Genomic DNA, 26479 nt, shown 5'->3' on the forward strand with positions numbered 1-26479 from the left:
CAAAAACTTAGTACAGTACAACTTTTTTTTTTTTTGTAATTTGGTAAGTTTTAGTTGTTTTAATACGCAAGATAAAATTTTTGTAAGGTGATGTTGTTGCTACCAAAACATTACTATCACTATCGAAACATAGGATCATGTTTTGTCAAAAATAAATTATGCTGAATCATCAACTACGATGTTATGATTCATGGTTCATGTATATTCAAACTAATGAATCCTTAGATTTGAAATCAGTATGATTAACTTTTTAACTCTTACAAAGAAAATTTGAATTCAAAATAAAAATCTCATAAATTACACTTGAAATATTGCTGAAAATGTATTTAGCAATATTATTATTAATGTTATTTATTTACCTAAAAAAAATTTTATAAAATAGCAAAAAAAAATTATTTACAGTGTAACAGGTCAATATAACCCTTCTAATTAAATTATATATTTACTGTGTTTTGGTAGTGACAAATTTGAGGAGAGGACAATATTCCAAAACTTTCTGAAAATACAATATGAGAATTAACTGCACAATCTCTAGAAATGTGTACCTTGGATATTATACAATTTACATACATACGTACAAATGTTTTTTTAAAAAAAGACATGTTTTTTTCCAAGACATTTCCAACTCTGACTTTGGACCAGTTCTGTAGAATGGCCCATATATGAAATAATTTTGTAAATAAAACAACGTCCGTACTATTTTTTCGGGTTCTTTTTTGTTTGACTGCAGATGTATTAAACACAGTTGGTGTGTTAGTCAGCAGACAACTTCATAACCAAATTATAAAGTCCAGTTCTGAGGGAGAAAAGGCTCTTTTGTTACATTTAAGTTTAATATATCTCGCAATACTGTTTTTTTCTGGCAATTACGAGTTTTTAAAAATCGTAATTACCCTTTTTTTTAATTTACTGACGAAAACGGGCTTCCATACTTCACGCACACAGATATTTATAACTTTACCTTGAATGACTGATGTCTGTTGGAAACAAGTAGAAGTAGTATGGGGTTTTGAACTAAAGATGGTGATAATTTCGTCATAATCCAAAATTTCTATTAGTATAGATGGCTATTATAGTCATTTTTATTATAAACATCCGACGGAGCCGTTAATCCTCACAGAAATTTGGGCGCGAAAATTGAATTTACTGCTGGCGTAACGTAACTGAAGACACTAATCAGCATATTACTATAATTATCATTATTATTACATAGTTTCAATGAAACACATGATATTACATTTAAAGTAATGAATTCTGAATTTAAACTCTAAAATCGTATTATTAAAAAAAATGTATTTCCATGGATCTGACTGGATGGGCAAGCTGTCAATCAGGCCCACCCGTAGCCCCGCCCCTGCATGTGCGTTTTATAATGAAATATTCCACACGAATACGTATGCAACTTAAATTAAATATCAAGTAAACTATATGACCCAGAACTGACTTTAAAGCATTTAAGTTAAAAAATAAATGGCGAAACACCGCTCGTCCTCAGCAGCAGTACTGTAATTTTAAAGTGTGTTAATGGCAGAGAGGATTCACACTTCACTAATGAATCATTCATCAGTGTTCTAGAGTGTCACTAAAACACACAGTTACCACAGCAAACTGCACACTCATCACACAATATAAAAATATGCGCCAGCACACTACAGTAAACCAAATTATATACTGAATAAAACAATAACAGACGTATAACACACTAATAAAGCGGAGTTTGGCTCTGAAGGAGATTCACTTACACGAACAAACGCATAGTTTCCACTGTGATCCCCGGATGATGCGCGTCAGAGTCGATTCCCACGTATTCGTGCTTCAGAATCATGTCGTAAATTCTGAACTGATCGATGTATGAACAGGTGAGCAGACAGACAGGTCTCTCTCTCTCTCTCTCTCTCTCTCTCTCTCCGCACACCTGAGCAGGTGGTGATCACACCGTTTACATCCGTCTCCATGGAAACGCCATCAGTGACGTTTCCAAGACTGTAACTTCTCTTCTGTGAGCACCTACATTTATAAATAGAACATTTAGGCTACCTAGAAATTATAAATTAAGACAGAACATATTTATTTTGTTATTTATTTAAATCTTCAGAACATTTTAGAAAATCTAAAAAGATCAGAAATAGTTTTTCAAATTTCATATAATGTGGTTTACACGATTAAACACGATGACTGGTTTATTTTTTGACAACTCGCTTAAACTACAGTACCCATAATGCGCAGCGGCTCTTCTTGCCGTCGTCAGGAGGGTGGAGTCGCGCCGCAGCCAATGAGGAGCGGGCGGGATATTCAAACCGTAAACAACTGACAGACTGGAGGATTCGCGTTTTCAGGCGTCAGTTATCATTAAATTATTAATCAGAGCTGAATTAGAGTTTAATTTTAGTTATCGATATAGATGTATTAGATATTTAGTGAACACTAGTGAACGGCTTCAGACAGGAACGGTTTGATAAGCAGTAAATAAATCGCGTCGCTTGTCAGAGGGTCAGATCAGCGCGTGTGTTTATATCGATCTCTCAGATTATTGATCAGATATTGACGGCACAGAGATGGGGGACGGTGTTCAGGTCCGGTCTGGCTGTAAGTACTGAAAAAAAACTTTAACCTGAAGTCTGTGTGTGTGACTGACGTGTGAAATGTGATTGAGATTTAATGTTAAGCATGACTGAGGTTTTAGGCTAAATGTGATTGAGGTTTTGTGTTGAATGTGGCAGAGGTTTAGTTTTTTGTCGAATGTGACTGAGGTTTTGTATTGAGGTTAAATGTGTTTTTGTTCACCGTTGATGCTGAATTCAGATGAGCGTCTGACCGCAGAGGAAATGGATGAACAGAGGATTCAGAATGTGGCTTATCAATACCTGTGCCGTCTGGAGGAGGCCAAGAGGTGCAAAACACACGCAGACCAATGTTTCCATGTTTTATGGGGACATTCCATAGGCGTAATGGTTTTTATACTGTACAAACCATATTTTCTATAGCCCTACACCTAAACCTAGTCCTCACAGGAGACTGTGCACACTTTTACTTTCTCAAAGAAACTCATTCTGCATGATTTATAAGCCTGTTTTCTCATGGGGACCTAAAAAAATGTCCCCAAAAGGTCAAACTATACTAGTATTACTATCGTTGTGGGGACATTTGGTGATAAATACCAGGTACACACGCATACACACCATCACTGTATTTGTGGTGTGTTTTTATCCATAAAGTCTTCTAACAGTTAGTTTTGAAACAGTCAATGATTTTGATAATCAACACTCTATGAAAGATAATAAAAGTGCCTCAGATGACCACCAAGTGAACTGTATACTTATATAAGTTTAATCAGATAAAGAAACCAAAACTTATTTACAGTATTTAATTGACAAGTATGTTATTCAATATTGGGTTCAGTGATTTCCTTCAAATGACATCCACGCTGAAGACTGTACAAACTAAAAGTTACAAATGAATATGTATTGGGTGAAGAAAGGTTTGAAACGTTACAATATAACAATCAGCTACTTTGATCATCATTCTGTCAGTGAGTTAACAGTGTTAGACTGAAGCTGTTGAAACATCTGTAACGTGTGTTGGTCCTGCTGTCTGTCAGGTGGATGGAGGCGTGTCTAAAGGAGGAGTTACCTTCTCCAACTGAGCTGGAGGAGGCGCTGAGGAACGGCGTTTATTTGGCTAAACTCGGACACTGCTTTGCTCCTCATGTGGTTCCGCTGAAGAAGATTTATGACCTGGACCAGGGCCGATACAAGGTCAGCGATTCATGACTGCGACCGTGTACATGCGCCGTTGGCGTCAGTGGGTCATAAGGATTACGCTGGGGAAAAAAAAAATCTTCTGTGTTTTTGTCTTGTTTTCCAGTATGTATATCTAAATATTTTAAACCAAGATACAAACAAAAGAACATATTAGGTTTTGTTACTGAAAATGTACTAGAATTAAGTGTTTTTGTGCTTGAGATAAGAAAAAATATCTGCCAGAAAAATTTAATTCAAAGTGAAAACAAATTGATTTCATTATATTTGTTTGAAGCATCAAATTGCTTAATGTTAATATAATTTTTAGTAAACAAGACTTTGTCTTTTCTCATTTTGCTTCTTAAGTAAATGTATCTTCTTTTAAAAATGTTTAGATATTTTGTACTGGAAAACAGGACAAAAATACAAAGTATTTAAAAGAATATACAGTGTTTAAAGGAGTGTACTTGGTTCCATACACCTTAAATCGATAGCTCATTTAAAAATAATAATTTTGTCATCATTTCGTCATTCTCATGTCATTCTAAATCTGCATGAACACAAAAGAAGATATTCTGAAGAATGTTAGTAACCAAATATTGGAGTTTCATTGTATTTTTTTGGTCCATACACGGCAAAAACTGATGTTCATCCTCAGTATTTTTGTCTTGTTTTTCAGTAATTATGTCTAAACATTCTTAAATCGACGCATTTATTGGAAATGCAAAACAACATATTCATATTAAGTCTCATATTAAGTTTTTTTTTTTTGTTGAGCTTAAAACGAAAACAAACATCTGTTGGGGTTTGAAAAATAAACGTAGTTTTCCTTTGGATTAAGTGGATTTTTCCGACTCCATCACCAGATATTTGTTTTTATTTTATGCATACACTCACTTAATTTTGACACATTTTTCAGAATACAAGACTTAATCTCTTACATTTTGTATCTTGATTTAAGGATGTTTAGATATTTGCCCTGGAAAATAAGACAAAAACAGGGACGATATTAATTTTTTGCAGTTTACAATGAAAGTCAGCGGGAACTGAAACGGAAAACATTCTTCTTTCATTCATCGTCTTTTATGCTCCACAGAAAAAAAAAGTCACACAGGTTTGGAACGACATGAGGGTGTAAATGATTGTCTTTGCATGGGCAGAAATGACAGGACTGTGATTGACTGTGCTGTTGTGTCTACAGTGAGATCTTGAATTGTTGTTGTTGATGTTAAGCATGATCTGATGTCACCTGTTCAGGCCACAGGGCTTCAGTTCCGTCACACGGACAACATCAACCACTGGAGGAGCGCCATGACGGAGGTCGGCCTGCCGACGGTAATTCAGATTCTTCTGTCCGCCGTTTTAACCTGTGAAGCCACTGCAGTTGCTTTACAGCATGAACAGGAACTGTAAGGAATATTCCACATTACTGAAGATGATTCCTGATGTTTTCTGCAGATCTTTCATCCAGAGACGACAGATGTGTATGACAAGAAGAACATGCCCAGAGCCGTCTACTGCATTCACGCGCTGAGGTCTGGATCAGAGATGATTATAATCAAATTTTGTGTGTTATATTGCAGTTTGAGGTTTTTAATGATGGCCTGGTCTCTGATTTCTTGTGATAGTTTGTACCTGTTTCGTCTGGGACTCGCCCCTCAGATCCACGACCTCTACGGGAAGGTCAAATTCACAGGTAGAACGCTGTACTTTTACAGCAGTTCACATCAGAGATGTTTCCACATTGCGTGTTTTTAAACTGCTGTATTGACCGATCTGCATTCAGAAGCACGGCTATTGGTTTCATAAAGTGTTTGAAATGTTCTGCAGAGGAGGAGATCAATAACATGAAACTGGAGCTGGATAAATATGGCATTCAGATGCCAGCGTTCAGTAAGATTGGAGGAATCCTGGCCAACGAACTGTCTGTGGACGAGGCCGCAGGTAAATCACATGCCTGCACTGCGAAAAGTCATGCTCTTCCTCAGGATTTTCATAATGTAAAGCACCTTTCAATACTGAAAGCTCTGCACAATTAAAATAAATAGATAAATAAAAGAAAATCCAAAAGTTATGCATCCAGATCAGTGTTAGTTTAATATCACTGAGATACTATTGTAATTTTTATTAATATTTTATTAGTTGTATTTATTAATGTTTTTATTATTATTTATTAAAAAAAAAATTAAACTTTATAATTTTTCTTTTTTTGTATATAGTTTTTATTCATTTTTATTTTAATTTCCGTTGTTTTAGTACATTAGATTAAATGAAATTAAAATGAGATATTGCTGAAATATTTTTTTTGGTTTATTTCAGTTAGTGTTAATTATATATTTCAAGTAACGATTTTATGGTTTTAGATTCTTAATTTTAGTTAACTATAATAACCCAGATCCAGATGATACATTTTAATTTTTTCAAAGATCCTTTCTTGTTTTACAAATATCTAAACTTTTCTTAAATCAAGATGCATTGAAATGCAAAATGGCGTAAGTCTTGAGAAACTGATTAAAAAGATGTGAATATATGCTTAAAACAAGAAAGAAAAATCTGCCAGTAAAGTCAGAAAAATAAGAAAAAAATGTCTTTTTCTGACCTCATTGACAGGTATTCATTTCAGAATTTGTTTTCACTGTGTATCTCAGGTAAAAAGAATTTTTAGAGGTTTGTTTTGGAAAACAGGACAGAAATACTGAGGGAAAACATCAGTTCGTGCAGGATGATCAGAACTAATGTATTTGATGTCATCTTCAATTCCCAGCTTGAACAAACCCTAAGCATTACATATAAAGATTGAGTTAGTGACACAGAAAACACACTTGCTATGGTGTGAGATGTTGATCAGTGTTTCTCCTCCGTCTGCAGTGCACGCGGCCGTGATCGCCATCAACGAAGCGGTGGATCGCGGCTGTGTGGACGTCACGGCTCAGGCCCTGAGGAACCCCAACGCCATGCTGACCGGCCTGCAGGACGCGCTCATGCCCGTCTATCAGGAGATGCTGCGGCAGGCGCGCCTCCAAAAAGCAGCACGGGCACGGACACACGTAAGAGCGACACCAGCGCAGACTAATAAAATACAAACAGCACTGCTGTGGAGTGGATGTGAATGATTCTGTGTGTTTCAGGGAAACGGATCAGCAGAGAAAGACATTTATGAGGAATATCTGACGCAGAGAGAAATACAAGACTCCATTAACAGAGTCAACAGTGAGTCCGTGACACAAAACACATCTGGGTCAATTTTCAACACAAAATCAGAAATAAAGGAAATACAAAATGTGCAAAAAAATAAAAAATAAATAAATAAAACCAGGAGTCATAATGGTTATTCTTATTTTTATTTATTCTTATTATTTATTTATTTTAACTATTAATATTTTTTTAATGCATTGTGATTATTTTTACTATTAGTGTTTTTTTTTATAACAACTAAACAACTATTATTATTTTATTACTATTTCAATTATTATTTTTCTATATTTTCTTATTTTTAATAATAAGTAATAACAGAACTAAAAATTAATCACTATAATTATTGTTGTTCTTTATCTTATTATTGTTATTATAGTAATAATAATAAACCAAAACTATTAATAATAATAGCATTAATTATACAACAACTGTTGAATATTTCAATTATTATTTGTCATTTTTATGTTATTGTTATAATAATTAAAAGCTATTAATAATAATATAACATACAATCTCTTCTCTTTACAGTAACGAAAATTATGTTTAATTATGACAAATTGCATTGTGATATTCATATAAGTCCCAATGTAAACATAATGCAAAAAATCTTAATATACCTAAAAGAAGACTTCATTTTCATGAAGCTAAGTATAATTGTGCTCTCTGCTGTGTTTTGTAGTGCGGGCGGCGGTGGAGCGTGTGGACGAGGCGTTGGACTGCGCTGATTCTCTGGCGCTGCTCTCCGCCCTGCAGAACTCCAGCCTGGCGCTCACAGGACTGGTCCGAGATCACGCCGGCTGGTACCTGGAGCAGCTGACCGCTGACCGAGAGCAGAAGGCCCTGGTGAGATGCTTACGATCACCTCACACACTCACACAAGTACACTCATACCTCACACACTCGTCCACCGCTGACTGAAGTGTGTTTGTCAGGATCTGGGCTGTGTGGATCCTCTGGAGAGAGATGAGCTGCAGGAGGGCGTCAGCGTGGCCAACGAGGAGGCGCAGAGAGACCGAACCAGTCAGTGACACCTCTGAAACGCTATCTTGCACCAGTGCAGGCCTGTTCGTTAGTGAATGAGCTGTGGAAAAGGCCAATCTGTGGTGTTAAATGTGAGATGTGTGTGTGTGCAGTGCAGCAGGCGGTGTGTAAAATAAACGAGGCCGTGCGGCGCGGAGAGGCTCGTCAGACGGTTCGGGCGCTAATGAATCCAGATGCTCATCTGCCAGATGTCTATCCGTTTGCTGCAGAGCTCTATCAGAGAGAGCTGGCACCACTGCAGCGCCAGTGCCCACAGGTAACACACACTCTCACATAAGCACTCACCAACTTGTAAATCATCTGATGTTGGAGTTTAAGTGTGTGTGCGTGTATGTGTGTGTAGGGTGAGCTGCAGCAGGAGGAGCTGTTTGTTGCGGTGGAGATGTTGTCGGCGGTGGCTCTGGTTAATCAGGCTGTGGAGGTTAAAGACTTCGGCGCGTTCAGCGCTACACTAGTCAGTCCTGCAGCTGGACTCGCCGACATCGATGACAGTCTGATTCAGAGGTCTGACCCTTTACTCATCAAAATCCTGATTCACACACAATGCCTTTTTTGTCACCTGATCGATAGTTTAGAGTTTAGAGGGTTTTTTTTATCAAGTCAAACGCCATTTAGTTTAATTGTACAAATATCCACCTTCAGCTGGTGTTTTTATCAAGTAAACATCAGAGTAACTGTAGTCATTTTTGCAAATGAACACTTACTGGATTGAAGCATCTTGGCTTTTCTTGATTCTTGAGTCTCATATCTGATCATCAGGATCTTTTGAGGAGCGTTTGTTTCCAGGAGCTTTATTTTCACTGTTCCTCAGTGGAGGAATGATCTTCACAAGTCTCCAAAACATCTCACATCTTTTGAGGAACACTTATTTGTTCATCTCTCAGTCATCATTATATGTTTGGATCATTTCAGTCTCATCTTACGAAGACATATTATTGTAGATATAGAGTGAACACTGATATTTACATCATTTTAAGTCAGTATCTGATCTACTGTTATTAAGATCTCATTGATTTACATTACAAGCATCAGAATTTCATCATATAAACATCAGCATCTGCTGCAGATTCATGTTTTTGCTTAGTTTGAGTCTCTGAATAAAATCGAGCTCTATATATTCTCACTATATCAGAATATATGTAACCCTGGACCACAAAACTGGTCTTACGTAGCACGGGTATATTTGTAGCAATAGCCAACAATACATTGTATGGGTCAAAATTATTAATTTTTCTTTTATGCCAAAAATTTTTGTAAATTTCCTACCATAAATATATCTTAATTTTTGATTAGTAATATGCCAAAAACTTCATCATTTAAAGGTGATTTTCTCAATATTTAGATTTTTTTGTGTTCTTAGATTCCAGATTTTCAAATAGTTGTATCTCGGCCAAATATTGTTCTATCATAACAAACCATACATCAATGGAAAGCTTATTTATTCAGGGAAAAATCAACCCTTATGACTGGTTTTGTGGTCCTGGGTCACATATGGGCCATAAAAGCTTGATGGATCAAATATGGTATAAAACATATGTATTCAGCTTTGTAATATTTTTCAGTAAAGGTTCAATAAATGGTTCCATTTCAAAAAAAGTGATTTTTCTGATTCTTATTTCTGTGTGTAGGTATTTCGAGGAGCTGTGTGAGCTGAAGAGGAGAGCAGGTAAAGCTCTTCTCACCTGGAACGACCTGCAGACGGGACTGAACGCCGTCAACACGTCTGCTCACGAGGAACATGAACGTCAGTTCATCTTTTAAAGCAGCTCTGGTTATAATCATTAGTTAGCAGCATTAGTGACGTTCCGGTTGTTGATCTCCACAGAGATTCTCACCATCGGTCTGATCAATCAGGCTCTGAGCCGCAGTGATCCTCACAAGACGCTTTCAGCGCTGATGCTGCCCTCCAGTGGCCTGCGGGACGTCCTGCCGCTCAACGCCAGACGCTACCATGACGTGCTGATCCGTGCCAAACGACACAAGGCTGAGGTAACGCCTTCGTTAATCAATGCTGTTTTACTTCTGTTTTACATCAGAATTGAGACCGGACCCTTCTACAGATTAGTGCTTGTTCTAAACAGAGTTTCACTCATTGATTTATAAAGCTGCACTATATGACTTTGTTCTCTATAAGCAAGTTATTTATCCAAGTTACTTAAAGAGTTGTGCTTCTGAACAACGAAATCACATCAGAGCAAATGTCAATTTATTCAAGTTATCATATCTTTAGACTATCTTAGATTTTAGCAGTACAATCTCTAATTAATTTTGGATTTAGTCATTGCTTTGCAAAATTATTCATTATTATCAGGGTTTTTATAGTGAACTAAAACTAAACCATAAAAGCAATTTGATTTTCATTACTTGGAAAAAAAGTTAACTGACATAAATAAAATATAAAAAACTTAAAAGTGAAATAAAAAAAACTATGTAGACATATTATAATTTACTAAAAATGGCAAAAAAAAAAAATTAAATAAAAAAAACAAACCATAATAAACATTAACTGAAATAAAGAAAATATAAACATTTTTTATAAAATATAAAGAAAAACTTAAAAGTGAACTTAAAAAACATATAAAAACAAAAAGACACAGACACAAACACAAACAAACAAAATTAAATCCTTTTTTAGTTTGTTTTTAATAAAAAAAACAAACAAACTGTGGAGCACCTGTAAATGTATGAAATTTGATTGTACCTAAATCCTTGATATAAGGTTGCAGTCTTGCTTTATATTTTGGAATGCTGTCATTTCCTGTCTGAATGTGTGAATGAGGTCTGTTGTTTTTTGTAGTTGAGCCGTGACCCGGGAGCTGAGCTCTGGTTGGCTGACATTCAGGAAGGTGTGAGATTGGCCAACCAGGACACTCAGAAAGCACTGAAGAGTGAGTGAACGCACACAAACACACAAAACATTTGACACACACACAACTGAGGGTTTAATATAAATTAAAAAAATGCAATGCAGGCAGGTTCCAAAAACAATTTGTCAGCACAACTCTTTCCAACACTGATAATTCTAATAATAAATCAGCATAAGACAGGAGCAACAGCTGATGAAAATTCAGCTTTGCATCACAGAAATAAATAATATTTTAAAGTATATTAAAATAAAAACCATTAGTTTGTATTGTAATAACATTTTGCAATATTACTGTTTTTGTCTGTATTTTTGCTCAAATAAATGCAGCCTTGACGAGCAGAAGAGACTTATTTGAAAAAACATTACAAGTCTTACTGATCCCAAACTTTTGAGCAACAGTGTAAATTATACAAAAAATGTTTGCAATTCTAAATGTGATCACTTGGGAAAGTATGGTGAGATCTGTGAGTTTATCATCACTTTTAGTTCTCAAAAGGAAGTAAATGCTAACTCCTGTGTGTTCTGTACAGTGTGTCTGGGTCTGGCTGCAGTGAATCAGGCTGTTAAAGAGGGCCGTGCGTCTCAGACGTTGCGTGTGCTGCGTCTGCCAGAGGTGGCGCTGCGGAGCGTGGTGTCAGAATGTGCTGACGGGTACCAGACGGAGCTGACCGCCCTGCTCCGCGCCAAAACACTGGAGGGTCAGTCCAACATAAACACAAGCAACTAGAGATCTGTTTCACAACTGGACCCAACAAACTGCTGAATTCAGTGTTTAACACCCAGGGTTATTATGGTCCCAGGCAATCACTGATGATCATCAGCGTAGAGTTTGGTGGCAGGGATTTTAAGTTTAATGCAATTCATTTTAGTCTTTGATGCTGAACATCTGATGCAGTTATTTGTTGCATGTAGAGGACATGATGACCTCCACACAAACACTATTTTAATTTGACTATTATAATATATGTGTGATTCATCCTATATGATCCCAGTGAAGTTCAGCTTTCTGTGTGTGTGTTGAGCAGGTGATAACAGAAGTCCGTGGATGAGGACGAAACTGCCGGACAGCAGCTCTTATTTCTTTCACCTGCAGAAGCTGGAGGGCACCTGGGAAAGACCTCAAAGCTTCGTCCAGAACAGCACCTTCCTGACACGTGAGGAGATACAGGTGAGACACACACAACACCTGAACCAGCAAAACGTGCTCAATCTGACAGACCAAACTGTAAGTATGTGTTTTCTCTGTCACCCCCTGCAGGCCGTGTGCAGTAGCGTAACTGCGGCTCACAGCAGAGACGTGCAGTGGAAGGCCAGTGAACCGCTGGTGCTGCAGCTGCAGGCGCGCATACGAGGATTCCTGCTGCGACAGAAGCTGTCCGAGCGTTTGCACTTCCTGAACACGCAGCTGCCCGCCGTCATCACCATCCAGGTGAGACTCACCTGAACATGAACATGCAAATCGAAAAGTTTAGTTGCAGTTGTTGTTTCACATGTTCACATTGTTTCAAAACAGTAGGGCCCTATGAATGTGGAAAACGCAGATGAAATTGCGGAATCCAGTCATAAAAATGGAATTTACCGTATAAAGCCGAATGTCGTGGAATTTGTCAAAGTTTGAATGAATTAATCAAAAGTAGGTCATTACACTTCAATTAAATTGTGATATGGGCATTATCTGTAAATATAAAGCCGCAAAAAGACTATTTAAATATGAATCCTGCATGTTCCGTGTGTCTTTGTTCATGAATGGCACGGACACGCGGATACGTTTACTACACATACTGAAGCGCACGTGACACTCGTGGTGATTTCAGCTTCTGCAGCCTCACTAAATGAAGACATAAATACATAAGCAACATCTCCAGAACTGCTCTGAGAGTCACTTTATGAACATTTTACCCTTTCATTGGAGTATTCACAGCAACTCGTCAAAATTAAAAGTTCGGTTTAACTGGAATAAATTGTCAGAAATGTAGTATTGTGCTGCTACTACTACTAATAAAAAAATGCAAGGAATAATCACACAATATTTCTCTCTTCTTTTAATTTATAGTATTAAGTGTAAATTTATTGGTATTAAAATTGTTTGCCAAAATCAATGCTTGTTTTTATTTGATTAAAAGATAAATTACTGTTTTATGCCTTTATTTGATAACCAGAAAAATTAAAATGCACAACACAATTTCTGGGGGGGAAAAATAAAACAAAACAAAACAAAAAAATATATATAGGGCTATTGTAAAAATTAAATTGTAATAAAAATTCTAATAATTATGCATTCAAATAATTACAAATGCTTAAACAGTATTTAGTAACAATAAAACAGAACAAGAATAAAAATAAAACATATTTCAAAGGGGTAAACTTTTTAAATGTTGATGTAAAATTTTATAAAGTTTCATGAATTTAATTCATTTAGACAAGCTTTTTCATTAATAAATTTAATTCAGCCATTAAAAAGGAGTCCAGAAAAATAAAAATGCAATCCAGAAACATTTTAATGGAAAAAAACGAAATTTGGAAAATAAAACTGATTTCTTAGGGCCCTGAAGTAGTTTTACAAAAAATCATAATGTTAATGTTTATAATATCTACATATCAGATTAGAGCTGGATGATATTATAGTTACGTTTTGTGATGATATAAACAGCGACACAGTTTCCATACAGTGCCGTGAGTGTTACAGCTGTGTTTGTGTCGTCAGTCTCACTGGAGGAGGTTCATACAGCAGAGAGAGTATCGCCGCAGACTGCAGTATCTCTACCAGAACTGGAGAGCAATAGTCAAGGTAACACACAACGCCATCAGACACGGGAAACGCGTATGTGTGTGTATTTGGACTGACGTGTGATTCTCTCGCTCAGATCCAGGCCATGGTGAAGATGTGGCTCGCCCGCAGGAGATACCTCGCCCGCCTCGCTTACTTCAGGAAACACGTGAGCATCACATCCGCATCATCATGAGCGTGTCTGCGTGTGGCGTGAGTGTTTATGTGTCTGTGTTTGATTTATCTGCCAGGTTGGAGCCGTAATCCGGATCCAGGCGTTCTTCAGAGCCAGCAGGACCCGTGAGGAGTATCGCTTACTGGGTCAGTCACTGCAAACACAGTCAAAGTCTCTCAGGGTTTGAGATACACTGGTGTTCAATAGTTTGGGATCTGAAAGACGTCTCTTCTGGCTCACCAGCGCTGCATTTTTCTGATTGAACATACAGTTAAAAGTATAATAATATTACAATTTAAAACAGCTGTTTACTAAAAAGGTATCACGATACCCTGCTTTTAAAAGCGATACGATTCTGCATTTCACTACTGCCCATACTGTGAGAATGCATTTTAATAAAAGGCATATTTTCATATTTTCATATTTAATTGCAAAGCGGAAAACGCGGAGTCACAAGATCCAATCATAAAAACAGAATGTACTGTATAACGCAGAACATCACACAATTCGCAGATTTAAATATGGCACAGATGGGCGGTTTTGTTTACTACACACATACTGAAGCGCACATGATGTTCGCAGTGTTTTCAGCCTCTGCTGCCTCAATATATGAGTACATGAACAATCTCTAGAACTGCTCTGAAAGTCGGTTCATGAGCATTTTACTGTTAATTTTTGAGAAAAACCATCATCATATTGTACACAAACAGAAACCCAAAGGTCTTCACAGCAACCAGTCAAAATAATTAAGTTCAATTTAACTTGACAGAAATATTACTTAATGTAATAACAGTGCTACTACTACTAATCAAATATTATTAAAACAATAGAAATATTTATTTATGAAAAAACTGTAAATTCACAACACAGTATTTCTGGAGAAAAAAAAATAATATTTTTTTATAAAATCTAATTAATCTTTAAAAATTAATTAGGCATGCTTTTGTTTATTAAATTGTAATGAAACTATTAAAATGGAATCCAGACAATTAATGACATGATTCACAGAATTTGACAAAAATAAACTGAATTTGAGAAAAATAATAAAACGTTGCTTTTTTATTCACATTTTTCATTAAACCATTAAAATAGTCTAGAAAAATGAAAACAAAAAAACAGAATCAAGAACAATTAAATGCAAATTTGGAAAAAACAAAATGCAATTTTGGAAGAAATAAAGTGGATTTCATAGAACTCTGTTAATTTTATTTTTGAAATTAATTTTAATTTTTTAAAGGTGGATTTTTTTTTTTTTTTAAAGATAAAATAACTATAACCTCCATTTGGAACATCTATTATTCAATTACATTTCCTGTTCAGTAGTAATATTGAGGTATTTTAGTCAGGTATATCAAAGTCAACATTTTGGCATTGTAACAACACTAGATTGCTGTGATGTGCAGCTGAATTTTCAGCATCATTCAGTCTTTAGAGTCACATGATCCTTCAGAAATCATTCTAATATGCTGATTTGCTGCTCAACAGACACTTCTGATAATTAGCAATGTTAAACAGTTGTGCTGCACAATATATTTGTGGAAACTCTGGTACATTTAATTTTTCTGGATTCACAGATAAACAAAGTTTAAAAGAACAGCATTTATGTGAAATAGAATTATTTCGAAACTTTATAAATGTCTTCACTGGCACTTTTCTTCAATTTAATGTGTGCTTGATAATTAAAAGTAGCAGTTTCTTTTTAAAAAAGTCTTACTGACTTAAACGTTTGAACATTGCTGTGTATCATGACGCCAAATAAAATCATCACAATATTCGTGATGCATTTCATCAGGAATATATTGCACATCTGATTCATCACCCACTGAAAGATCTGTGTTTGTTAATGTGGTTCAGTTCACTCCAGTGCTCCGCCGCTGTCCGTCGTGCGTAAGTTCGCTCACCTGCTGGAGTTTGGTGACAATGACATCCGTCAGGAGGGAGAGCTGCTGCGTCTCAGAGAGGACGTGGTGAGATCCATCCGGGCCAACAGACAGCTGGAAGCCGACCTGGACCTCATGGACCTGAAGATTGGCCTGCTGGTCCGCAACAGAGTCACACTACAGGTCAGCAAAGCCAGCGGTGAATCTACTGCTCTGTGCATTTGTCTGCTCTGTCTGACCATCCATCCATCCGTCTGTCTGTAGGAGGTGGTGTCTCACTGTAAGAAGCTCACTAAGAAGAATAAGGAGCAACTGAGTGACATGATGGCTCTGGACAAACACAAGGGCCTGAAAGCTCTCAGTAAAGAGAAGAGAGAGAAACTGGAGGCCTATCAGCACCTCTTCTACCTGCTGCAGGTACACACATTCACGTGATACAATGCAGCATTTCTGTTCTTTCTTTAGCGTGAGACAGCATGTGAGATTAATGCTCCTTCTGACTGATCATAACACAAGAATGTGTGTGTTTAGACCCAGCCGCTGTATCTGGCTCAGCTGATCTTCCTGATGCCTCAGAATAAAAGCACCAGGTTCATGGAGACGGTGATCTTCACGCTCTTCAACTACGGCTCGGACTGCAGAGAGGCCTTCCTGCTGCTGCAGCTCTTCACTGCTGCCCTGCGCCACGAGATCCAGTACGGAAACACACACACACACACTCATGCCGTACTACATCACAGCTCAGCAGAATGCATTCATATACAGTTGAGGTCAAAAGTTTACACAAACCTTGCAGAATCTGCAGATTGTTCATTATTTTACCAAAATAAGAGGGATCATACAAAATGCATGTTATTTTATTTATTTAATGCTGACCTGAATAAGTTTTCATAAGATATGAAAAAGATAAAATTTCACATAAGAGATGTTTACATATAGTCTACAAGAGAAAATAATAGTTTTTAATTTATAAAAGTGACCCACATATTCTTGATTCTTAACACTGTGTTGTTCCTGAATGATCCACAGTTGTGTTTTTTTGTTTAGTGATAGTTGTTCATGAGTCCATTGTTTGTCCTGAACAGTTAAACTGCTGCTGTTCTTCAAAAAAATCCTTCAGGTCCCACAAATTCTGTGGTTTTTCAGCATTTTTGTGGATTTGAACCCTTTCCAACAATGACTGTATGATTTTGAGATGCATCTTTTCACACCGAGGACAACTGAGGGACTCATATGCAACTATTACAGAAGGTTCAAACACTCACTGATGCTCCAGAAGAAAAAAAACATGCATTAAGAGCCGGGAGTGAAAACTTTTGAACAGAATGAAGATGTGTACATTTTTCTTATTTTGCTAAAATATCATATTTTTTCATTTAGTACTGCCCTTCAGAAGCTACAGAAGATACTTACATGTTTCCCAGAAGACAAAATAAGTTAAATTCACCCTAAACTTCAAATTTCAAAAGTTTTCACCCTCAGCTCTTAATGCATGGGTTTTTCTTCTGGAGCATCAGTGAGTGTTTGAACCTTCTGTAATAGTTGCATATGAGTCCCTCAGTTGTCCTCAGTGTGAAAAGATGGATCTCAAAATCATACAGTCATTGTTGGAAAAGGTTCAAATACACAAAAATGCTGAAAAAACACAGAATTTGTGGGAGCTGAAGGATTTTTCTGAAGAACAGCAGCAGTTTAACTGTTCAGGACAAACAAGGGACTCATGAACAACTATCATTAAACAAAAAACACAGCTGTGGATCATTCAAGAACAACACCGTATTAAGAGTCAAGTGTACGTAAACTTTTGAACAGGGTGATTTTTATAAATTCAACTATTATTTTCTCTTGTGGACTATATGTAAATGTTTTTTATGTGAAATGGCTTATTCAGGTCAGTACTAAATAAAAAAAAAAAAAACATGCATTTTGTATGATCCCCCTTATTTTGGTACAATAATTAACATTTTACAGATTCTGCAAGGTGTATGCAAAGTTTTACGTCAGCTGTACATGTGCCTGATAGATATGTATTTAAAATATATTTTCAATGATTCCTTTGAGCTGGTTCTTCATGAATTGATCTGCATTGAAGTTAGAGTTGAAAAGTCAATTCAAAACTCCTGATTCATTTATTGAGTCGTTTGGTCAGTCAAATATGTTGTTGGTAAATGACTGCAGAGTGAAGGTGGACCGGCCGCAGGAAGTGATCACAGGAAGCCCCACCGTCATCAAGATGCTGGTGAGTTTCTACCGTCACGCTCGCGGTCAGAACGCATTGAAGGACGTCCTGGGACCCGCCATCAGAGACGTGCTGCAGGACCGAAACCTCAACATCCGCACCGACCCCTTGGAGATCTACAAGAGCTGGATCAACCAGACCGAGAGCCAGACGGGACAGAAGAGGTGCGTGAGCCAAATAATCATACACTTATGTGAGATTTGAAGTCCTTGAAAATCAAAAAAGTAGTGCTTGAAGAAGTTAATTTTACAGTATCTGTATGAATCCTGCTGTGTGTGTTCAGTTCTTTGCCGTATGAGGTGAGCGTCGAGGAGGCTTTGAGTCATTCTGAGGTCCAGCAGAGGCTGAGCATCGCCATCACCAACCTGAAGAACCTGACGGAGCGCGTCTTACACGCCATCATCAGCAACACACACAAACTACCGTATGTAACACATGTGCACATATACACTAACGGTTGAAACTCTGGAGTAATTGTTTTTCAAGAAGTTTCTTCTGCTGAAATATTGCTAGAGTTTATTAGAGTTTTTAGTTAAAATGTTTTGAAATTTTAAAAATCATCAGAATGTTACGAAACGCAATGACTTTTATGGCAGTCACTATGTGACCACAAAAAAAAGCTAAATGGTTAAAAAAAAAAAAGTCACACTTGTGTTGTTCAATTCAAATAAGAGGTTAAAATCAGATTGATTCATGTCTGATAAAGCATTCTTGTTCATTTTTGTTACTTTTTTGTTGATTATTGGTGTTATTTGTAACAAAATGTCTTTCTCTATATTCAGGTTTGATTTAAAAAAAAAATAATAATCTAAACCTTTACAAAAACTTGTCTTTGAGAATGTCAAATACATGTCTAAATCCACAACTTAACAAAAATAAGTTATGTCTAAAAACAAGAATTTATAAGCATTTTATATAAAGCTGTATAGGAATCTAGTGGCTAAACCATGGAATTGTAGATGTTTTTCTTTTTTTACTCCCACCACTAATCTGACTTTTAAAAAAAAAAAATAAAGAATTTTTTTTTTAATAATTTTCGAGTGGAAAAAATCATCGTATCATAATTATTGCATAAATATTAATTAGTACCATAAAATAAAAAGAAAAAATACAAAAGAAAAAAATATCATGGAACAAAAATGTATTGCATTGATTTTACTGAAAATAAGTGACATTTCAGGTGTCCGGTCAGTTTTGACCATGACCATCACAAGTGTGACTCCCAAATGAACAATACCAGAGGGTTAAAATAACTTTTTTTTTCCTATGTGAATATATATCTTAACATTTCTGTGACCAAAGCTGAATTTTCAGCATCATTTCTCCAGCCTTCAGTGTCACATGATCCTTCAAAAATCATTCTAATATGCTGATTTGCTGCTCAAGAATGTTTTAACATGTTCTCTGACACGCTGTGGTGATATGTCATGTACCTGTGTGTGTGTGTGTGTGTGTGTGTGTACTTGTTTTTGCTACATTGTGGGGACCGGCCTGCGGTCCCCATGGGTACAAAAGCTTTAAATCATACAGAATGAGATTTTTTTTGAGAAAGTAAAAATGCAGAAAGTTTTCTGTAAGGGTTAGGTTTAGGGGTAGGGTTAGGGTAAGGGGATAGAAAATACAGTGTGGACAGTATAAAAACCATTGCACCTATGGAGAGTCCCCACAAAGATAATAAACCAGACGTGTGTGTGTGTGTGTTTCAATCAGGTACGGTTTGCGTTACACCGCTAAAGTTCTGAGAGACGCCCTGCATGAGAAGTTTCCTCAGGCCAGTGAAGATGAGCTGTACAAGGTACGTCTATCAGGTCTAATCCACTCAGATACACATATATATGTATATGTATGTATTTTTTTATTTATTAATTTATTGTAGGATATATCTGTATCTATAAGATCTGCTCTGATTTATTGTGTGTGTGATCAGATCGTGGGTAATCTGATCTACTATCGCTACATGAACCCTGCGATCGTGGCTCCGGACGGTTTCGACGTGGTGGAGTTCGGGGCCGGTTCCGCTCTGCTGCCGGGTCAGCGGCGAACACTGGGCTCCATCGCCCGCATCCTGCAGCACAGCGCCGCACTCAAACACTTCCAAGGAGACTCCGCTCACCTGCGCGCCCTGAACGAATACATCTCACACACTCACAACCGCTTCAGGTAAGAGACTGATATCAGAGGAAGAGCTCAGAACACACATTTCCTGTCTGATCACTCCATTCTCTCCTGCTACAGGAAGTTCCTGCGTGCTGTGTGTGACGTGCCTGAGCCGGAGGAGCGCTTCAATATCGATGAATACTCTGAGACGCTGATCCTCAACAGACCCGTGATCTACATCTCCATCAGTGAACTCATCAACACACACAGAGTCAGTGTTTGTCTGCGAAAATTACATCTTGTTATTCTTATAATCACATGTATCACAGTATACACATATTTTTATGAAAACAGAAAGTCTCTGTGTTTAGATACTAGTGTACTGCATGATACACTGTGTCTGTTTACTACTTAAACTAATAGAAAATGAACCAGTGTTCAGTATGCTAAGGTCAGTTTCTAACAGTAGTTTGTTGTGCTGTGGTCACATGACCATGTTTAATTCTGCAAGGGGTATGTAGTTAATCATCTCTGAAATATTAATGTATATGTTGCATTTTTGTTTTCCATTCTGAACAGCTGCTGCTGGAGCATCAGGATAGTCTGTGTCCCGATCCGTCGGATCCTCTTCAGCAGCTCCTGAAGGATCTGGGCTCTGTGCCGTCCGTTCAGGATCTCGTGGGTTCGTCACACTTCAAATTCATTTCCTCTGTTTAAAGCCCAGTCCCTAAACAGTGTTCTTGATTTAATCCCGAGCCGTGTGTTTGCGTGTGCAGGAGAAGGGCATCCCAACCCTTCAGATCCGAACGCGGAGCAGACTTTCTCCAAGATGGAGGTTTCTCTGACTCTCACCAGCAAGTTTGACGTCTTCAAGAGTTCAGATGATAAGCCTGACGCACGGGGGATCCTGCTGAGGTGAGTTGTGTCAGTCAGCCGCTGTTCTGCGGTGATGATGATGGTGATTGACAGGGTTCTTACAAGGTGCTTTTTGAAATTTAAAGTTTGGAAAACCCTTGAAAATAGCAATATTCCTGAAGAGGTCCTTAGGAAGAGCTGTATTATTGAACATCTTTTCAAATAATTTAAAAAAAACATCTTTTCAATTATTTTTTTTTTTTTTTTTTTTTTTTTTTGCCTTTTTCAGTTAATGTCATAAAACTAGCGAGCTGACCCAGTAGTAGTTCTGACAGTGACATGAAAACATGGCTGAAGATGCGGAAAAAGGAGGAACAGACAAACTGAATCAATTAGAGCAGTTCCAGTGTAAATGACTCACTCACTTGATTCAAACTCGTGACTTTGATCTTTCAGTTCAAGCGATTCACTAGCAAAAACCAGATCAAATTAAAAGAAACATTTATTTTCGATTTCGGCATCACTTGTAATGATTTTAAAAAGCTCGTATAGTGATGGGTAAAACTGAGCTTTTCAAAACTCTGAATCAGTTAAACCATTGCCTTGCAAAATTATTCACTGTTTTGAAGCGCTCCAGTCGGATTGCATATTGCGACTCATTTGATTCAGATCGGGACTTCAGAACAGGTTCATGAATCATTTGATTCAGATCGGGACTTTGGAGCAGATTCACAAATCATTTGCTTCAGATCGGGACTTCGAAACAGGTTCGAGATTTTAATTCAGATTGGGATTTCAGAGCAGGTTTGCGAATCATTTGATTTGGATCTGAACTTTGCGTATTGCAAATCATTTAATTCAGAACAGGATTTCGCAAATTCTGTGAAAAATGATTCTGTGAATTCACAGATGGTTCGCACATCATTCATATCGGGAATTTTGTGCAGGTTCACAAATCATTTGATTCAGTTTGGGGCTTTAAAGTGCATCTCATGAATCATGTTTCAGATCAGGATTTTGGGCTGGTTTCACAAATCTTTTTTTCTGTTCTTTTTTTCTTAAACAGTGAAAAACATCAAACCATAAGTGAGATCTTTGAAGTCCTTAAAAATCCAAAAAGTAGTGCTTTGAAAATCCTTGAAAGTTCTGGAATTTCATTAGACATTATGTGTATGAACACTGTATTGATAATGATTATTTTGAGTTGATTTTCTGTCTGGTTGTTCTTTAGCACCAAGCAGCTGATCATCGATGTGATCCGAACGCAGCCCGGTGACACACTCAGTGAGGTGCTGCGAATCTCCGCCTCCAGAGATCAGGTACAGATGACTCCGCCCACACACACACCTCTACACCATTTATATATGAATCTTTAAAAATGGTTAATAAAATAATTTCTTATATTCTTTTAGCTTTTTTATATTATTTTTATAAGCCTTTTTTAATTGAAAGCACTAAAATAACTAAATACTTTTTTTTTTTTTTTTTTCCCGGGTCCCCATAAGGAGAAAAAAAATGTATCAGTCAATCATTAATTATAATATACAATTTTATTTACTTATTTATTTTTTGGGGAAAATATTAAAAGGGTAAGGCCTAATGAGAATATGGTGTTTGTACAATATAAAAATCACTGTCTATGGAAAGTCTTTATAAAACATGGAACATCAACAGTTGTGTTTTGTGTGTGTGTGTGTGTGTGTGTGTGTGTGTGTGTGTGTTCAGGAGGTGCAGCACGGCTGGATGATGCATCAGCGCGCTCAGAGAGATGCACGGACCCCAGAGAAGATGAAGAGGAATCAATCGCTGATCGCAGATGGGAATCTGACGCTGGAGGAGAAGAAGAGGAAGATCCAGAGGAACCTGAGGAGACTGGAGGCCATCGGGACGCTCAGTCCTCCCGACACACACGCACAGATACTGCAGCTCATCGCGAAGGTAACCGGAGTCAGGTGTGTGACGGTGACAGTCTGGCGTGTGTGTGCTGACAGTCTGCTCTGTGTGTGTGTGTGTGTGTGTAGGACATCCGTCATCAGCGTGTGTATCGTCAGAGGCGTCAGGCGGAGCTGGTCAAACTCAGAGAAACACTGAACGGCCTGCACAGCAAGAGCTGCTTCCACTCAGAGCAGGTGGACTATTACAGCCAGTACATCAACACCTGCCTGCAGAACCTCACCAACAGGTACCACACACACACACACACACACACACACATACACACACACTTTTGTTTTTGTGAATTGTGGGGACTTTCCATAGACTTCTATAGTTTTTATACTGACCAAACGATATTGTCTGTCCCCTAACCCAACCCTAACCCTAAACCTAGCCCTCACAGGAAACATGTTTGCATCCTTACACTTTCAGATAAACATCATTTACTATTTTTAATAATTTTTTAACATTGTGGGGACCACAGGCCGGTCCCCACAATGTCAAAAATTTCAGGTTTTACTATCCTTGTGGGGACATTTGGTCCCCACAATGTAGCAAAAACAAGTACACATACACACATATACATACACACGGAGTGAAGTTGTGTGTTTGTGATGTTTTCTGTCTCTGTGTCCATCAGTAAAGTCAATGGGAAGAAAGCGGCTGATAGTAAAGGGAAGAAGAAGCCGGCGACTCTCACGTACACGGCTGCTCGTCTGCACGAGAAAGGAGTTCTGCTGGAGATTGAAGACCTGCCCGTCACACAGTACGACACACACACACGTCATTATAACACAGATCTTGTCCTGGATGCTGATTGACTGATACAGTGCTCACTGATTCTGAGTCTAATGATTCATCCAGACTGATTCAGTGAGCAGTGAGTTGAATGAACTGAATCACTCAGTGATTTAAAGTTGCTCTTTGTGAGTCTTTTTGAAAGAAATTATTACTTTTATTAATCAAGGATGCATTAAACTGATCAAAAGTGATGGTAAAGATGTTTATAATGTTAGAAAAGATTTCCATTTTAAATAAATGCTGTTCTTTTGTACTTTATATTCATCTATGAATCTTGAAAAAATAAAATGTCTCACAGTTTCCATAAAAATATTGTACAGCACAATTGTTTTCAACATTGCTAATAATCAGAAATGTTTGTTGAGCAGCAAATCAGCATATTGGAATGATTTCTGAAGGATCATGGGACACTGAAGACTGGAGTAATGATGCTGAAAATTCAGCTGCGCATCACAGCAGTCAGTTACAGTTTAAGTGTGTTGTTTTTATCTGCAGGTTCAAGAATGTGATCTTTGACATTGTTCCCGGTGAGGAGGACGGCACATTCCTGGTCAAGGCTCGTTTCATGGGTGTGGACATGGAGAGATTCCCGCTCAAATATCAGGTGACTTTTTGAAGGTTTTCCTGCTGTAATGCGTCTCCAGGTGCTGTAATGGTGTTTATGTCTCTTTCATGATTGAAACATGAGGAATCTTGACTTCAATCCGTGTGTTTGTGTGCAGGATCTGCTGCAGCTCCAGTATGAGGAAGTTGCCGTGATGAAGATGTTCGATAAAGCAAAAGTCAACGTCAATCTGCTCATCTTCCTCCTCAACAAGAAATTCTTCAAGAAGTGAAGTGTTGTTACGCGGTCATCCGTGAAGTTGAACTTCCTGTAACTCTCAGCACTGATTTGAAAACACTCCACATAAACATCATTCTGTATTTATTTTATGATTCTGCATTTATTTTATTAACCAAAATTACTCTGGATATATTCAAGACACTGTATACACTACATATATATATTCAATTATTAATCTTTTGCATTTAAAATAAAGCTTTACTTTAATGGAATGAATCACAGAAGACACTGAGAAGAGTACTAGTAATACTAATTATGCAGCGGTGGTCAGGTGACGTTCACCTGTGCTCAATCAGGTTCTTTTAACGCTGTTTTAGTGGAAAGCATCTCAAATAATTCTGTAAATATTTTCTATCGTTCTGTCTCTATTTTTCTCTTCTGAAACTTCTTTGTAATCTTTTTTGTCTGTTTTTATGTCATTTGTGAGTGTGCTGTCACTCTCTTTTAATGTGCTGTTTTTATTCACAATAAAACGTTTTGCATGAATAGAGTGTTTGTGTCTCATCGTGTAGTATTTAATATTTCTCAATATTTCTATTTGAGCAGCAGTGTGTCGATGTCCTGTGAGATTCTTGTTTGTCTTTTCATTCTCATCTTTTCAGGAGAAGCTTTTTCAGGGAATCTGCTGAAGCTCTGAGACTCGGAGCATCAGAATCAGGTGATTATGAATATTTTATGTCTCTCGCTGTCACTGTGTTTGTTTGCTGAAGCACCACGCTCATGTTTGAGTGACATTCGATGACACAGCTGCACATAGAAAGGATTTCGCATGGAACTTATTTTGGCACAGTTTGTTGACGCATGGCATTATAAGTATGAAGGGAGTTTCAGAAATTCACAGCTCTAAACTGGTCTGATCTGTGCAGTGTCTTGTCGTTTTCTCTTTCTTTATTGTCTCATGTTTACATGTTCATTATTAAGTCAATGTGTTCAGAGGTTTTATCCAGTAATTTCATTTCAGAATTTTCCTCTTCATCAGTTCCTGGATTTGAATTGAGAACTCATATTTTAAAAAGTAATTTACTGGCTGGACAAATACAGTCATAATACATTAGAAATCATTTTCTTGTTTGATTTTTAATATTTTGTTCAGTGGACTTTAATAAAAACATAAAGGGGGTAAATGTCTAATTATTGTTGGGCTGATTTGATTTAACAAATGGAATTTTCATATCTTAGTTGGTTGCTGTTTTTTTTTTTTTTTTTCATTATTATTATTTTATTCGTTTTATTGAGATTTAAAATTGCATCTGTCAGTAAAACTATCAGGTCAACCCATTCAATCCCACTGGTCAAAAAAGATTTTCATTTGATAAAGCTCTAAAAACCTTACTGACTGATGTTTTAGTGCATTTTCTGCAAATATGGAAAAATAAAGGGGCTCAATTAAATATGTGCAGTTTCAGTGCAAAAAGTCAACACCAAAGCAGTTTACTTCCTGTTTGCACCTTGAGAAGGTGATGGCTGCATCAAAGCTCCAAAACAAAAGGCTAGTAAAGTAGGTTAAAAGATATGACGAAGATTTTTGGTGCACGTTGTCTTTAAGGTGTCTAGTATTAATATATTAATTCACATATATTCAGTTTTGTTGAGTTTTGTCATAGTACAAGTAAACATGTTGATGGTCACAACAGTGACTGGTAGGATAAGTCAACTTAGGTTTACAATATAAATCCAATTTAAGTTGTTAGTGAAAATTACACTGTTGCAATGACAAAATATTGCACTAAATTAAAAGTTCAAATGTTACAAATAAGTTACAATATTGATGTAATACTGGTAGCACTAATATAACAATCTGATGCATGTTACAAAAAAGTAAACATTTCGAAATGCGTTGATGAAAAAAAATTCTAAAAATATTTGATTGTTTCAAAGGGTTGTTAATGACACATTTGGATATTTTCATTTCTGGGAAAAATTGGGGATTAAATAATTGCTGTAATTTCAAAACCTTGACTTTAAAATTTGAAATGTTGAATTTTAAAAATTGAATTTTAAATTGAATTTTATTTTGGGGACCGATTTGAACCCAGAAGTGAGC

The 26479-nt window shown here is 37.0% G+C and overlaps 2 protein-coding genes across 3 annotated transcripts in view; one reads left to right on the top strand and one right to left on the bottom strand.

Moving 5' to 3' along the window:
• LOC127178168 (tetratricopeptide repeat protein 24) overlaps window positions 1-1876 on the bottom strand; it is a 48540-nt gene extending 46664 nt beyond the window's left edge. The window contains exon 1 of one of the 2 annotated variants that reach the window (XM_051130872.1): window positions 1743-1876. The gene's annotated coding sequence lies outside the window, so the exon portion shown is untranslated. Of the gene's footprint in view, window positions 1-961; window positions 1071-1742 lie in introns of those variants that run through there. The other variant, XM_051130873.1, reaches the window with a different exon arrangement.
• Window positions 1877-2305: 429 nt separating this feature from the next.
• On the top strand, window positions 2306-24925 carry iqgap3 (IQ motif containing GTPase activating protein 3). The gene is made up of 38 exons (XM_051130849.1): window positions 2306-2586; window positions 2803-2890; window positions 3599-3755; window positions 4998-5075; window positions 5199-5275; window positions 5369-5436; window positions 5571-5684; window positions 6609-6787; window positions 6869-6950; window positions 7615-7778; window positions 7868-7955; window positions 8069-8232; window positions 8320-8480; window positions 9605-9720; window positions 9802-9965; window positions 10774-10864; window positions 11373-11540; window positions 11868-12010; window positions 12101-12271; window positions 13547-13630; window positions 13707-13778; window positions 13861-13930; window positions 15639-15847; window positions 15929-16081; window positions 16196-16359; window positions 17843-18067; window positions 18187-18327; window positions 19614-19698; window positions 19831-20063; window positions 20139-20271; window positions 20580-20682; window positions 20777-20915; window positions 22087-22174; window positions 22581-22793; window positions 22877-23037; window positions 23431-23556; window positions 24087-24195; window positions 24314-24925. Exons 1-38 carry the CDS (start codon window positions 2556-2558, stop codon window positions 24425-24427), a joined length of 4926 nt encoding a protein of 1641 aa, XP_050986806.1. The 5' UTR covers window positions 2306-2555; the 3' UTR covers window positions 24428-24925.
• Window positions 24926-26479: the final 1554 nt, after the last annotated feature.

This window comes from Labeo rohita, chromosome 16 (assembly GCF_022985175.1).
Source record: "Labeo rohita strain BAU-BD-2019 chromosome 16, IGBB_LRoh.1.0, whole genome shotgun sequence".
NCBI lineage: Eukaryota > Metazoa > Chordata > Actinopteri > Cypriniformes > Cyprinidae > Labeo > Labeo rohita.

What these genes read in the sequence shown, in the direction of transcription:
- iqgap3 (XM_051130849.1), top strand. Translation starts at nt 2,556, where the DNA reads ATGGGGGACGGTGTTCAGGTCCGGTCTGGCT. An exon ending in CACACTCACAACCGCTTCAG is followed by an intron (nt 20,064 to 20,138) that starts GTAAGAGACTGA and finishes CTCCTGCTACAG; the next exon opens with GAAGTTCCTGCGTGCTGTGT. An exon ending in GCACGGGGGATCCTGCTGAG is followed by an intron (nt 20,916 to 22,086) that starts GTGAGTTGTGTC and finishes GTTGTTCTTTAG; the next exon opens with CACCAAGCAGCTGATCATCG.